The following is a 17,219-nucleotide window of genomic DNA, read 5'->3' on the forward strand; positions in this document are numbered from 1 at the left end:
TTCACAACATCAACATTATCGCAATATCTATTGAAGTTTTTGAAAAACATATAGACTATAAAATATTTACAAACTAATTTTGTTTTTTTTATTCTATTCTTTTACCAATGACTATAGGGAGTCGGAGAGAGAGTTTTGTAACCATTGTGGCTCTTTGAGCTAAATTTTAAATGAGTGCCAATAATGCACAATATTATAATATGTGTAATACTAACACAAGTTCAGAAATACTTTTTTCTATATTATTATCATTATTAATACTGGTATACTTTGACACCCCAATTGACATACAATATAAGATTATTGGTGATTCATTTTACAAATGATGTGAATTCGGTCTAAATTGTAATAAACTGTAGCCGTGATACTCACAATGTGCAGTTGCAGGTAGTCTCCAAGGCCCTGGCTGCTCTCCACCTGCACCAGGATGGCATCACTCTGCTGGGTGCTGAAGCCCACGGCTAGGCGGTCTGCCCTGGTGCTTGGCCTATCATTGGGTGCCCAGGTGTACGTGATAAGCGCTCCGCCTCTACCAAAAATATACGTGGTTCCAGCTGCCAAACAGAGAAAAAAAACAATATTAAGACATAAAGATTGATCTAAAAGGATCAAGGAAGTTACGACAGTAAAGCAAGAATGAAAAGTGCGAAAGGAAAGTAGCTGCACTGCAGGTGGGGTGGAACGATGAGTATATGTGTGCAAAGATGGATTCTGAAGAACATTCTCGCATTGCACATTTGGCCTGTGTACTGTCTCATACGAGATTAAAGTGTCTGTCTTTAACTTGCCATCTGTTCTGATGTGCCTTGAATGCTCATTTGCAACATGTTTCCTCAGTGACAAGCCAATCATGGTTGAGACTGTAATTTCAGATGAGAGTGCTGTATTCTCATTGGAGCTAAAATGGATGCCACTGGCCCTGAAAGGCCCATTCCCCCGCAAACATTCATAAACATCTCGAACTGTTTTCGTGCTGCAAACTTGGAAGCTGATATTTCACGGCGATTTGATGTGGCATGGAATCATAGCAGCTGTATAGAAATGGTATTGTGGAATGGATCCAGGGCCCTGCTGCGTTAGCAAGGTAAGAAACCAAAGCAGGGCGGGAATGATGCCCAACATCTTCTGAACTGCCAAGCTAACAGCATTGATACAGCCCCAGAGGGTTAATCTGGACAACTGTGCTGACCAGTTTTCCAGGGTAGCGAGGGCTGAGTTAATAAAGTCCAACTACAGTATTGTTAATAAACAATGCATGAGAAGTAATCACCAATCTATCCTCAGTGGTTTTGTGTCCATAAATTGGAAGTCAACAGGCTTTGTTTTTTGGTTACCAACGTTCTTCAAAATGTCTACTTTTGTGTTGTGAAGATAAAGAAAAGTCATACAGGTTTGGACTGACATGTGGTTGAGTAAATGATAAGAGATTTTCATTTTTGGGTGAACTTTCCCTGTAAGGCACTGCCCGTTTGAGCCTTTTATCATATCAACATATGGTACAATACAATCACACTAGACTATGTTGTTGATGTGTCTGTTGTGTAAAGTAGCTCTGCTACTTGTATAAAGATGCACTTTTTTGTAGGGCCGTCAAACGATTAATCACATCCAAATTAAAAGTTTGGTTTACATAATGTATTTCTGTGTACTGTGCATAATAATTTTGTATTTATAAACATACATAAACACATACATGTACTATATATATATATATATATATATATATTTGTAGGAAATATTTAGATGTATTTATTTATTCATTCACCAATAATTGAAACTATTTATAAACATTTATTCATTTTAAATGGATTTTTTAAATATATGCATGTATGTTTATAAATACAAAATAAAAATGCACAGTACACAGACATATATAACGTAAACACAAACTTTTATTCTCGATGTGATCAATCGCGATGAATCGTTTGACAGCCCTGTTTTTTGTCATGCTTGATGCTTTTGAAACACGGTAAGGTTTCATGCTCGGTCATGTCATGATGCGTGTGCGTCTACTCTTCCATTTTCTGGAATGCATTCCGGGCTTATTAACGCTCGGCTAAACGACCCATCTTCCCCGTTTTCCTCACATCTCACCTAACCACTGGGATGCCAAAGTGGAGCCACCTGTCATTTCTGGCGTCTGTAGCCATCTAAATGAGCAAACAGAAGAGGTGTGGAAAATGTAATTAACTGATCTGGCGAGTGGTCCCCTAGGCAGGTTGTGGGTTATAGAGTATTGAACACCTCCCCATGAAAGCTGCTAACTAACTTGTTGAGTTTGGGGCACTCCGCATCGCAACACTTGTTAGAGGTGCCGAACGAAAAAACATCAGTAAATGTAAATTGGTCTAAATGGTCTATTGTCAGTTCAGTACATGAAGCGAACAGTGAGCTAGCTGAACCATGTGACCGCAGTGGGATGTTGATCCAAGGACGTTGTTTTGCAGACATGCTTAGCCTAAAGCATCACAGCAGAGGTGAAACTTAACCACTGTTATCATGATGTAATCAAATAGTGTATAACGTCTCAAAAACAGAATTGATTTCCCCGTTCAGAAGAAATACGAATTTATCGGTCTGGTTATTTTCTAAATACTGGAATATGATTCGACTCGACTCTATATCATTTTGCGGTCACGCTGAACAGATCAATATCAAATTCACATTGGCCCCTGATAATGTCGTCTGACTATATATCCCTTAGATGGGTTATATACGTATTACTATATACTGTATCCTATACTCATTCATCTGACCTTGTTGGTTTGTAGTCGTGTAGCTTTCTCCTCTATGTCAAACAAAGAGAGTCTCATCTTTCTTGTGAATAAAATTCTACTCAAGAAAAACAGAATGTAGATATAGCCATTGCTGAACACTCAGACTATTTGTATCGCAATGCCTTTTTGTCATGCCGTAGTGTACTGGGTCAGTGCTTTTACGTACCTGATAGGTTAAGTATTTATAAACGGTGTTTAATTCAATATACGGACTGAATGAACTGCCCGCACACACGCACATAGTCTTTGGGGGAAAAGTTCTTTGAGGCAAGAATTCAATTTTCCTGCTTCAGTTACTTCCCGCAATTCGACTACAAAGACTTGGCCTGTGTATTGAGCAAGATAACATGTCCAGCTTGACTCTCAGCTCGCCACATTCCCTGAGCCGGGTGGCATTTAAAACTGCCAATCATAAAACCACTTTTTAAACCTCCCTTTGTGATTTGACAGAAGTAATAGTCTTTCTCAGCCCTTTATTAAAGTTTATGGGAAATGTGTTTTTAAAAGGGTAAGGGGAGCAGAGTGGGTAAGTCCAGTCACAGTGTGACCCTGGCAGCTGTGTGGATGCTCTGATGTCAGATGACAATGAGCTGCAGAATCTGAACTGAAGACCTTGTGTAAATGAATGATCAACCGAGTTTTCTTTCATTTATATTGACTCAGGAAGTTCGGGAGAAATATTAAACATAGGGTGGGTAGTTTTGTAGTGGCCAACAAAGGGCAAGTTAGATTTTAAAACATAGAAGGGAAAAGATCCCAGCCTGCATTTAGTGCTTTCTCAAAGCGACGCCCCCTCATGTCAATCATGTAATTTACCAATGAGAAAACAATACGAATATTAATATGAAATGTAAAAAGCTCATTTATGGTTTGAACGGAATGCTGTGATTTTTTTATCCCAGTTTAATTAGAAAGTTAGCAAATTTACTACTCTAAATCTGATTGGATAGAAATCCAGGTAGTGCGGGATGAGTCATTTCCATTTTTGGTTCATTTCCCTGGATGAGAAAAACTGTACTGATGCCGTCTATCTTCTTATATTTGTTATTTTGTTAGCTTACAAGTACACAGCTTGAAAGGTAATAGACACGGACTAAAGCCCCCAAACTCTTATTTTGATATCATGGGGTTCTTAATGTTTCTTTGAGATGAAATTCGAACCAATTTTTATCGTGCCTCTCTGATAAACATTTTTTCTCCGAGTAATTTTACCACTTGAAGCCCTCACGGGAAAGCAAACACAACAATAACAAAAATAAATTAAAACCGTTTTTGGATACGGCACCCACCTAATTGAACGCTTCAGCAAAGCGATTCATTCTCACGCTTTCCATGCACCCTCGGAACGTTCGGATTGCGTTCCAGTGAGAGTTCATATCTCCAGCGCTCCGGAGAGATGACGTGATTAGATAAACCTTGCGTATGGAAGCTTCAGGGAAGCGAGTTAAGAGCAGTGTAGATATTTGCTGTTTTCCCAGGCGCCCACAGAGCAGGATATTGAATTCATGTCCACTGGATCATGTGTGCACAGGCTTGGTCCTTCTGGACCTGAGATTTCTCACAGTGCGGGAAATCAAAGTCAGCCCATACACATAGAGATGAAGGCAGAGACGGGAGAATCTGCCGCAGAAAAACACCACACAACGGCCGGGCTCTTTTGAAAAGATTTTCTTTCAATTAATTATTCCAGGTTATCAAATGATGCCGCAGTAATGCGTTAAAGAGCAGGAGAACAGTGTTGCATAAAATAAAAGAACTATCTTGTCTTTGTGTCATTAAAGGTAGCTTATTATATACTTAAAATAAATGGTTTTATCCAACCACAAGAGTGTTTGATCATAAAAGGATGATATATGCTTTATAAACCACTCCGCTATAAGGTGAGGTACAATAAATCATATCCCATAAGTATGGTACAGATAAATGTGGCTCTCTAAAGGTAAGCCGTGTGCAGCTGGTTACAGGGATGTCAAGCTTACTTCGATAATAAAAAATGTCTTTATTTTATTCTTAGTATATTATTACGTTATATTAAGGAGAATGTTGTTATCTCGGGGAGGCTGAGAAGCTGGCTGCAGGTTTGTTAGTTATACAGCACTGTTTATGATGATAAAAGATTTTTTAAGCTTTGTAATAAAAAGTAATTAAGATAAAAAAGAAAATAATAAAGAACAAAAGAACCTTCCCTCGCTGGATGTGGACTGCATGCCAAAAAGAAACAAGCAAACACTGACGGTTGTGAGATCTATCAGGGGCTTTTCCCATTTGTGCTGTTTAGGGGAAATGCGTTGCCAAAATGATATTTTGTCAATTATATTTTGGCATAGGAAATTTTGAACATGTCTTTATTGTGTACTCATTAAGAAACACAATTTAAATGAACGTGTGTAAAAAATCACGCCAGATTTGTAAATCTCAAGTATTTTAACCAAGCAAAGCATAAATTATCCCTGACTGTAACACTAACACCCAAACCATTCATTTCTGAGCTATGTAATTATGTAAAGTGTAATGTTAAGCGTGTGTACCGTAGAGATGTCGACACGTTCAGTGCATTTGTAGGTACATATTGGTAAAATGTGAATGTGCATCACCTGAAACTGACTGACACTTTTTTAAGTGTCTTCAAGATGATGTTGAGGTAGTTAAAAAAACGTGAATCCAATTGATGGCCCGAGCATTTCAATACACCCGCATCTATATTCATATTTTTCGTATAAAATATTGAGTGCACTTGTTTGTCTTGCTGTCGCAGTTCAAAATCGTGAGAGAAGAAACAGACGCAATCTACTTAGCATTCCTTACAGCCACTCACATGTTCGTAAGGTCTGGCAACACAATATATGCCTCTCTCCCACAAAACCATTCCACGGATGCCAGGGTGTATTAACCTCCTACATTACGCAGGATAAACCACGCCGGATTTACACTTATTTTCCCACAGTGTGGAAGACGACTTTGAGACTTGATAAATAAGCTCTGCAGGCCAAGAACATCCTGTACATTTCAAATAGAAACTGCAAATATAACACAGCTGGGGAGAAATTATTCTAAGACAAGGGACGGGAGAATAACCGAAAAGGATCTAAATGTTAAACAGGACCCGAAAAGTCCTGTGAGTGTTTTTCCGTGGTCTGTTAACATTGACGAAGGTATTTACAGTATAAAAGAAATGCGAAATAGCCGGGTATATGAAATATAATTGAAACCACAGGACCTGGAATACTGTACATATTTTAAGGTCTGTTTTTCCAAAACTGCAAATGTAATTCGTTTTATTGTGTGGACCAATAACAATACTCTGGGCTCTCAGCCATAACCAGAAATAAGCTATTTGAAAAGCTAAACTATATCAGAACTAAATAAATAAATAACAATAAACTTTTGCTAGGGGCATTTTCCGATGGCTAATCACAAAGGAAGCAAACAAATTAAGAAAACGTAGTTTCACCTCAACATCATCACTGTATTATTAGAGAACTTCTTCAGATTACCATATTACCTTAGTTAATCAAATCTAAAAGCTTTTTTACGTGACAGTGTGGATGAAAATCCAATGAAGATTCGTACCCTGCAGTTAGGCTAACTGCCTAGCGCTGAAATATTAGCAATTTTGTGTAATTGTGGAAACCTGCCGGTGAATTACTCGCAGTGTGAGTCACTATGGCGAGGGACCGTACTTCCCTCGGAGAGATGTTTTATGAAGTAGAAAGCATCTAATTCCCCTCACTTTCCTGAGACAGTTGGGGAAACTTCTGAAACGCGAGGTCAATGTGGTCTCCTAGGGAACATTTGTAAGAATGTGCTAGGGTGAAATGCTAGCGTTTTCTGCTAAATTGAGAAACATTCGATAGTTCAACCAAGAATAATAATTGTGTCATCAGTAAGACACACTCGTGTCATTTCAAACCTGTTTGACTTTCTTACTTCCACAGAACACTAAGGCAGATATTTTGAAGACTGTTGTTAACTGGCACCTTTTTACTTGCATTGGTTTTGTGGTCATTCCAGAGTTATTATAGTTCTGATTTTGGTAATCCATATTTTAAATGAGCTTTTCTTTTTAGATTTTTAGTTTTTGTGTTAATTTGAGTAAAGGTTTTAGCAATCTTGGTATATGCTTTTATCATCTACAGTATAAGAACATTTTTATTTCAGATTTAGTTTATTATTAAAATTCGAACGGCATTTAAACTGAGTTCAGTTTATTTTTGAGGCAACATTTCCATTTTTCCTTGAGTTAAGTTTTTACCCAAAGTTTTAGGTCAATATTTGATTTGATTTCAATGAACATTTTCAAAGTATAGTAACTAAAATAACATGGGCCATACCATAGACGTGAATGGGTGCGACACCTTTGGCAACATTATACAACAGTTTGGACGACGCTCCAGCTAATTTCCTTAGTGGACCTGTTATGGCAGACGAGGGTAATCACACCCGAATCACAAGCGTGCTGATCCAGCCGTAAAACACTTATGCTATAGGCTGATTTTACTTTTATAGAATTCGTGGCTCTCTGTAAACTTGTCTGACTCACTGATGCCTCACCAAGCAGCGTGGCTCTCGGCCGCATCGCTCGCATCTTTGCATTTATCTGCGACTTCAGACCGCTATATCTGTTTCACACGCTATTAACAAAATAAACATGTTTCGCTCCGACATCAAGGAAAACATGTTGGAAAATGTTAAACAAGGTCAGATTTACATTTTATAACTTGGATGTCTGCGAAGGGTGACTAGATGCTACTGTTAACAACAAACACCCTTGAGGTTTCAGTTTGCCCCTGTGTTGCAGAGCTATACGCCGTATCTATAACTTATTAAGTGTCAATATCTAGGGTGTCCTATTTTTGTGGGCGGCTTTGATAAACAAATCAGAGCATTTCCACAGGGGCTTGGTGCGTGCGCCTCTACCCTCAATGCACAACCCACGTCACAAACCTGACAGGCATATCTCCATTCAGTGTCTCTGGAACATGCAAGTCAGAAACAACATGCTGTATTTTACCAAGACTAGGAAGAAGTGATGAATATAATCTTGTGTCTGTTGAGCACCTTAATTCTAAGCACATAACTGCGTTTAAAAAAGGTGTAAATTAGATGTGACACCATTGGTTACATTTCTAGGTATTCACAGATTGCAAGCTGTCAGAGAGGTTTGACTGATACGGAAAATTAATGTTTTCTCGCTGCGATCTCTGTAGAGGTGTGCGGAAAGAGCGTCGAGAATGTCTTTTAGAAGGCCATTATTTTACCAGTTTTAACTAGCATTGAAAAAACCCAAAGTCAGAGCCCTTGGAAATCTCATTAAGCCATCATGTGGTAATGCATTTCAGCTTACAGTAAATGGGTTGTGAATTCAAAGTGATTTCTGCAATGAAACGCAGCAACAATACAAAGCATCACTCAACTGATGCGTTTCATAACATAAATGCATACTGTTATTTCCAGGAAACGCACAAATGTAACATCCCACAGTCTCTGTAAATTGGCTTTATGTATGTAAAGAAAATGACATACATAATCCACTTATATTGTTATGAAATATGTTCCCTAACACCTATCCGTTTAATTCTATTAAAATGAAGTGTAAGGGAGAATATGCCGATAAACCGAAACCAATTTAAGACTAAATTTATAAATCAGTAAAATCCCTCTTCACAAAACACAAAGTAGTGCTAGCAAGTTTAGTGTAACGGTTGAAAAGAGGATAAAGAATTGACAACCTCTCAAAGAAATTCAAGCTTATTCGGATTAATGAAAGGTTTTCTGGAGAAGCACCATACGAGGGGGGAGACAGACATAGAAATCCAGTTCACAGCGAATTTAAAGAGCTCTACAGATGTCAGTTCAATAATTGTGCGGCGGTCTCTCCAGAACACTCACTGCATCACAACGTCCCGTAATCAGCCCTGACACCCATTTAAGGGCCAGGAAAGAAAGAGAGTTTGCGACTACAGGACTATAGATAGAATCAACGAAGCATAGAAAAGCTCAATAAATCATAAATGTACTTATGAAACAGTTGCAGAATGTTTTTCCTGTTCCCTAATTTATTAGTTTTCCCAATTCAGTATTATGGACACCTACGTTTGCCTAAACAACATCTAGTGTATTTGATATATTGCATAGGCTATGCTCGCTCACTGCCTGCTTTCAATTTTCAGCAATAACGATGCAAATTGTGAGGCAATTTTGACGAATGCGCTGTTTAGTGAATTTCTTCGTAAATGCATCTGTGCTTTTTGTTTGAGAGGTTATTAATAAAGCAATGCTCACATACAGCAATGTTAAAATATGCTGTAGCTCGTGAGTTCATAATATTTGATACTGAGCATCTGGTTTCATGCAGTATGTCATTATTTATGGTATCAGAGCAGAGATTTTGCCCGAAGCCAAACTTGAGCCAAAAATAAATACCATTCATAATTTTGGCCTCCTTTTTTTATATTTCATTTTTTTTTATTTCATTTTCAGTATTACACTTAAACCCTTTTCATATAAAATCAAGCCCTACTGATTAAGTCATAATCTGTGACATATCTTCGGTTATTATCTCATTAATCTGGTTCATTTCGAGCTGTCTCACTGATATACTGATATCATTTTTAAAACCTTCGGTATAAACGTCTACATTTACTGTTATAATTATTCGTGTCTATAATGTGCATTGCTGACCATAATATATGAAGGGGCAGCAGAATGAATGTAAATTATAAATACATCAATGGATATGTGCTGAATTACAGTGGTTTACAGCTAGCGCAGCGAAATGATGCATGAAAGCATTATTCAGAAATAACAACATCCATATTTATGAATATGACAAGAATAATAAAGCCGACTTACCTTTAATTTTGAGAGCAGCAGAACATAAACCAGGAAAGAACATGAAAGAAAGAGAGAATGAAAAATTTTTTTAGTTCAAAGCTTATCTTAACAACGTGTCAATTTATAATAATATATAAATGCTGTCCTTTTGAAACCTCATATATCCATATTCCTGATTTATATTTTTGGCTATAAAACTATTAGTCACCTTTATGTTTGTTACTGGGTTTGGCAAATATCTAACCAATAAAAAGCGCTTGTATTTAATCATTTAAAAAGTACAGTTTTTTCCCATTTCCTGAATAAAAAGCAAATCTGAACATCCGAGGTTTCTGAAGGATTGCGTTGATATGTTATCGTACTGTCTGTTTAAGAAAACAGAGTATCTACCGTATACTCTTAATACTCACAATGTCCCACAGTACCTCAGGAAAATTTAAAAGGTGCTTAAATTATATTCATCTTACATTGACCTTATATAAACACGTTGACGTACGCGTTTTAAAACCTGTTCTCTTTTACAAAAGCAATTGAACATTATGTCAGCCGAGGGTGAACTATATGTACGAAGTACATAAGACGCATCGATTCAAACAAGAATATTACAGAAGCAATCAGTATTTCGGTCAGAAGTCATTATGTACGTGTCTTGTAAACACATTAACCCAATGGCACATGCTCGTATCAACTAGAACTCTCTAAATATCTTCTTTTGAATATTCACTGCCATTGTATTTATATTCAGTACAGATGTGTTGTGTGCTGTTGTCAAGAACCTGAATGAACACAGTATAAGTTCATGTTATTAATATGAGAATAGACGAACATTTCTTATAATATCAAGAGCGTACTTGTTTTATGAGCTAACAGCCAGTAATTACACTGAAATCTGTGCAATTTCAACATATAAGTTATTATGTATGCAGCAGTAACAGTTCTCAGTTTATCTCAAGCTGTGACTCGCATAATGACTCACAGTTCAATGAATAAGTCAAGGAACCGCTCTGACTGATTCAGTCAAGCCAGTTAGTCATTCGAACCAGTAACTTGTGAATTCGAGACTGATTTTACAAACTGCGCGACTGATTCATCATACGAGCTGACGTGCCATCTCACAGGGCATCACAACAAAAAGACGTGATGACTATTTACCGTCAACTATTTATTGTGTCGTATTTCTCATCCAATTCAATCCGCGAACTCGCAGCTCCTACAAAACATGCGTGGTACAGGAAACTGTTGCATCACAATGCCTCCCTGTCCTCATTACAAGAAAGCAGATGTTCAAGAACTGTTAACCAAACGTTGTCAAATTCTTCGGATTTAACCTTTAACGTTTTAAAAAAGCAAAACGATTCTGAACAAGAGCCAGTTCTGGATGCCACACATTTCATGCAATCCGCATTTCAACAAAGGCTTCCTTCAGAAATGCAGAACTGTGGAAGGTGTTAGATGTTTCAGCTGATGTTGCGTTTTCATGCCTCTCTGTTTCTTAAATGGGTCAACCAAAACAGAAGAGAGGAGGAGCCAACTGTCGTCGTCTTCAGCTCTCGCTCTTTCTCTCTCTCTCTCTCTCTCGATTCACAGAGGTAATTAGGCATCCCAGCTCAACCGCTCCTCAGAGTCCGCAGTATGCGGCTCAGTCATGAATAATTACTCTTTTTTTGCTGGGATCTCCAACTCTGCTTGACGTCGAGGGCGGAGACGCGGCCAATGAGCTTACTGAACGTCTGCAAAAAATCTCCTCCTTCTCTCTGTACCGTAGCTTTGGGTTTTCAGCCGTCACACGCGCACAGAATATCCATCAGAGAAATCTTTTGTTCGCTTCCTGCTTTATGTGACTCACACTAAAAACACACGTCTGTATCGCGTTTTATGAAAGCTGCTTAAAATCTGCTGCTGTCTCCCATGTCAAAACAAGCCTGTAAAACCGCACGTCTCGAATAAAGGCTATAGTCGGAACAGGTAGCTCGGGGAGTCATTTTCAAGCGGCCCCCGCTGTTGTTCGGCAAACACATGTTGTCAGCACAATGTTGCTTTCCTCAGTCTCAAGGGATGTCCTGCTGTCCGGTTCTGTTCCACACCGACACGTTCACTTCATTTTCATTCAGAAAACCATTTGAGGTAGTCACATTTTTTAGCTTTGACTAATTTAGAGCTTTTACTCAAAATGCTTAAAGGAATAGTTCACCTTCAAAATAAAAATTCTGTAATCATTTACTCACTCTGTTGTCACTTTTAACCTGTATGAAAAACACAAAACAAGATTGAAAAATGTCTGTCAACAAAAACCGTTGGTCCCCATTGACTTCTATTGCATGGACAAAGCACCAATGCAAGTTGGGGACCAATGGTTTACTGGTAATTCTACGAAAGAAAGAAAACCAAAACAGGTAGGACATGACAAGAAGGCGTGTTAATAATGACAGAATTTTCATTTTGAAGGTGAATTGCACCTTTAAATGTATTTTTTTCAATCAGATAAAATATTATTTGAACAAAACAGCCATTGTTGTAAAGCACATTTTTATAAGTACTTCACTCATACAAATAAAGGTGCTCCACAATGCCATAGAAGAACCTTTTTTGTCTAAATTGTCCCATAAAGGAAATTTAATGTCCGAAGAACCATTTTGTTTCACAAAAGGTTATTTGTGGTGAAAAAAGGTTCTTCAGATTGTAAAACAGTAAAATAGTAACACCCAGGAGTCGACAGTGGCGCATACATGTTGCTTGCATATTATTGTAGCATAATATTTGCTAGTTACAGTCAAATAAGACTTTGGAGAGGAATGCGTCAAGGCATGTCAAAAACAAAACACCCTCAGACCCTGGAGGGCTAAAGAAAAATAATGAAGCCATGTTTCCATGCTGTCTGAAATACCACACGGAAATGAATCAGACATGCTAAGGTTTTTGCTCAAGAAAGATAATTCTGGCATGCTAACGTCACACAAGTCCCTGCGAAATTCATTTAGTTTTGTAGTACACAATGAATATTCAACATTAAAGTCCACGTTTAAAGCCCTGATAACACGCACACTCTTATTGCACACAGATGTGTTTTAATAGCCAAATCGCGCGGTTGTCAAAAGTCCGCCCTTCTCCCCTGCCCTAATGCTTTCTGACTAAACCAGTTGGCTCCCGATCCGGTGACCTCACCCCAGGCCCTTCCGCTGGCTTTCAAATTAGTTTCAAAATTAGTATGCTATTTTTTCCACCTGTGCCAATTTCTCCTCCTAGTATGTTTTTGTCAGGTCTCATTGTGTCCTCTGGGAACAATTATTTCAGCTTTAAAAGCCTGGTCCCCAGGGGCTGTTTTTTCCAAGCCTCTGCTGGTCAGAGGACACACTAAACTGTGGGAATGTCCAGCAACGTGCAACGCATTCGCGGCTGTGGGTTAAGAAGAACAGAACGCTGCTACCTATTTGTGAAGCATGGCTGTACGTGAGCCATCAGTCCTTGGCAGGTGTCTTTCTGTGGATGTGAGTGATTTAGCAGAAGGAAAGCTAGCGTACCTGCGAGGGGGAAATATTACAGTAAGTGCTTGTCATAAAGAGCTCTTCTGTGGCACCCGTCTTCCTCTTCCACCCTTGGATGGGAGAACCAATTTAGAGCCTGGGCCGTTTTTCACCGTGCACAGATGAAACAATCTTGCTTTTTTACCCATGACTGGAGTGGGCTTCAAAACGACTAGAGATGAAAATGGTAGGTTTCACATGGACGCTCGGCCCTACTTCCTGTCTGCCTTTGTGAAATATGGTTAAGCTTTCTTGCTTCTTTTGACATGGATAGCCATTTCCCCACTGTGTACCTCCAGGTCGCCGCAAGCAGAAGCCTGTACTAAAGTAAGCGTGGCGTGAAGGATATCTTTCTAAAAATGACAAGACGTACAGGCAAAGGGAATCCAAATTGTTGTACAATTTGATAAATTGAGAGTAAGTGATATTAATATTATTAACCGTACTGTATACATCTCTTTGTTCTGATGAAGACAGAGAAAGATATTTGGAAGAATGTATTTAACAGTTCTAAGCCTACCATATTGACTACCATAGTAGGAACTTTTACATTGGAAGTCTAAAGTGCCCCAGAACTGTTTGTTTTGCTACATTCTACTTCCTACTATGGTAGTCAATAGTGTCCAAAAACTGTTTGTTTACAAACATTCTTCCAAACATCTTTCTCTGTGTTCATCAGAACAAAGAAATGTATACAGATTAGGAACATTTTGAGGGCGAGGAAATGACAGAACTTTCCTTTTTTGGGTGAACTGATCATTTCAGCAAAGAGAGATAAAATACTACAAAAAGATTTAAAATGTCTTCTACAAAAAGAACACACAACACTAAACATCAACAACATAAAACAGAACGAGATAGCAAACAGTAAGACAAGAGTCCTATAACAACATCTGTTGAATGAATTGCTACTGCAATGCATGCTGGGAACTCAAACTCTTCACAAACTAAATTGTTTAAAAGTGTTAACCCAAATAGTTTCGTTAGGATAGCTAGGAAACATTTGAATTAATAAAATTAATTATTTGAATCTGTGTAAAACCCCAAACTATAATGGAGCATTTTTGTACTGTATACTACATGCTTCTTATTGTTTCGTAACAATCCTGTGCATCCGAACACGTGTCTTTGTGTTTTTCCTCTTGTGCATTTCGAGAGATTTACTCCATCTGCTTCCTGTACCACAGCGTGCCAGAACTTGTGTAGTCTTGGTATTAACAGGCCGTCCTGTCTTGAAATTAATTGGTGACATAAATGTCACTGAATGCCACCAGCAGTAAAATCAGGCCGGTCTTTTCCATCCTGGGCACAGCGCTGCGAACATATGCTACGGTACAGTGGCAAATTTGATGTGATGCATGTCTTATCCTCTCCAATGACGTGCGACTTGAGGCCGTGCACGCAAAAAGGTGGGCATGACCAAACACTTTTCATTCATTTCAAATACAGTCATACTGTACTGCTTCGATTTTATTTCGCGTGCTTGAAATATATCTGTTCTGAATTATCCTATAGTATAATTGCTTTATTTTATAGACAAGTCATACTATAGGACGGCGTTCAATCACGACTGCAGATGCTAAATCAATTAGCAGAGCCGTGAAGGATTCGTAAAGCTTGAAAACACACAAGCTAGGTTTTTTTGAGGGCCTGTGAAGTGAAAATCAATTTGAGTTGATGCAGGGGACATGAGTCATGTATAAATCCCTTGGTTGAGGACGAGGTTGAGGAGAGGAGATCAAAGAGCTTTAGAGGAATCCTAAAGGAAAATACAATCTTCATAGATCTGCTCTCATAACATCTCTGCAGATTGCATGCAGACCCACGCTGGATGTCTAATAACTCACTCCAGACAAATGAGATGCTGCAGGTTTACGAGATTTCGAGATTCAGTGTAAATTGCATCACCGTCGTGACTTACGCGCACAATACGACTTCCTAGATCAAGACAGGACATTTCGGTGTGTTGTGATTTTAGAGACGTGACCGGTTGATGCTTTTTTTCGGGAACGCATCCTACTTGTGTAAATCACACTGTGTGGGCTCGTGCACGGAGAAGCTCCGCAAATATATTCCCAGCTCAGCGCATTACCGCGGGCCATTGTTTTCAGCGTTAATGTTTAGCATCTCTTTGAAGAGCAAAGTGAAGGAACGGTTTGATAAGTTCCTGCCTCTCACCGCTGCAGGTGGGAACACGCTGGGCTGTGAATTAGAATAAGACCCAGCTCATTGCAGCGAGTGAAGACAGAAGATCTCCATTAACAAAGTGTCCTCTCTGTCAGCAGCTCTTAGTTCTGCTGGGATGAAGGGAGGCAGATCCGCGAGCTGGCTAGCTCTGGGACTTCGGCTGTCTGCGTGAGGTTAGATATGATGAGGTTGCGGCCGTCGTGTTGAAAAGCTCATGACTACACGTCTGTTTCGGGGACCCGAGGGGAGTGTGAATACTCAAACACAATGTATTTACAGAGTCGTGTGAAGAATTTGCAGGAAAGAGCGTTTTGGGATTAAGATGGCGAGAGGTTCGCGGAGAGGTGGCCAAGGGTAAAACACAAAGCGTGCTGCATATTTGACTGAAACTGTGACTAATTTAAAAATTACTGTCTCAACAAAATGATGACAGCCCACAGGATGTCATTGGATACAAACGCTGGTACGCTACTAAATTACGTGAAATGCCCATAAGGGATAATATACAGTGAGCCAAACGTTACGGCAAAAATCAACCCAGATGGTTTGAATCACCCTGAAGGGTTTTATGTAGTGATTTTTCCCAGTGACTGCTCACCAAATAAACAAATATAGACATGAAATATTGAGTTGGACTGAAATTATTTTATGTGAGGAGAAAAAGAAAAGGGAGACAAAAAATGTCAACCTTACTACGAAAACCAACGGTTTTAAACATATAGCACAGATATAAACAGTTGATGGTACAAATACCCATGTGAGGTCTCTCTTCAAATTAGTGAAGCATTTTTTTTTATTTTAAGTACACGATTTTTCATAGTCAGGTGAGTGCCATTTTCAGGATTGTCACATCCATAACGCTACATATTCCAGATAAATGGACACATGAAAATTCAAATAAAGTAACTATTTTATGTTCTGTAAAGAGGCATCCCTTCTCCATTCATTGGGTATTATTGCTTCATCATTGTGCATTTTTTTTTCATAGAAATCCTACAAAGTTTGTGGTCTCCCAAAAACTGCGTCCTGTTTTTGACGCTTGTTCATTTCCCTCTTTTAAATTAGAAAAGTTGTTCATAGACTGACATTTTTTGGTTTAGACTCTATCATAAAGGGTTTAGCAAAATATAAACAGATGGTTCAATATATTCGTAACTCTGAGCATTTTTATGTCACATCCATAATGCAGATGTCACGTCCATAATGTTGGAATTGCCCAAAGAGAGATAGCACAATGTAGAAGGTAACAGTGCAACAGTGAAATAAACGGTTTAGTGATCATTAAACACATTTTCTTTGTAATTGACAGAATGAAGTGTTCTGCTCTGGAAAATTACTATTTATAGCTATGTGTTTAGATAAAATTATCATTTTTTTCATTCTGTGAACTATTGACAATCTTTCTCCCAAATTCTAAATACAAATATTGTTTCTATTTGCATTATTTGTTTTTAGACCTTTATTGTTTGTTTCTAGACTACTCCAAAGAAAACAAGCATATACGTATTTATTTAAAAACAGCACAATACTAGTGTTTAACATGTAGTAAAGAAGAGTTAATGTTTTTAAGAAATCATACTATCATAATCATACTATTCTGTAAAAAAATAAGTATAGTATGGTATAGTACAGTAAAATGATAATTTTTCATTCTGTCAACTACTAACAACATTTCTTCCAAATTTCAAATAAAACTATATTTTCTATTTGCATTTGTTTGCAGAAAATGAAAACTGAAGAAACAGGTTAAAAAAAGACCCCAAGCACTAGTTCATATTCACTTTTAAGCAATACAACAGTAGTATTTGTACATGTATTTAGAAAAAGTTACAAAACTATTTGTATATGATCACAGTTTTCATGCGTCTTGTCTTGCTGTGACTCTTTCACATTGCTTATG

General features: G+C 38.2%; 1 protein-coding gene across 2 annotated transcripts in view; it reads right to left on the reverse strand.

The window, feature by feature from the left end:
* The window catches only part of nrxn2a (neurexin 2a), a 265,411-nt gene that overhangs the window by 39,081 nt on the left and 209,111 nt on the right, over nt 1-17,219 (reverse strand). For both annotated transcript variants that reach the window (XM_079486587.1, XM_079486588.1), the window contains one exon: nt 373-554. In XM_079486587.1, the coding sequence (XP_079342713.1) occupies nt 373-554 (182 nt within the window). The remainder of the gene's footprint in view (nt 1-372; nt 555-17,219) is intronic.

Source organism: Barbatula barbatula, assembly GCF_947034865.1.
Source record: "Barbatula barbatula genome assembly, chromosome: 22".
Taxonomy (NCBI): Eukaryota; Metazoa; Chordata; class Actinopteri; order Cypriniformes; family Nemacheilidae; genus Barbatula; species Barbatula barbatula.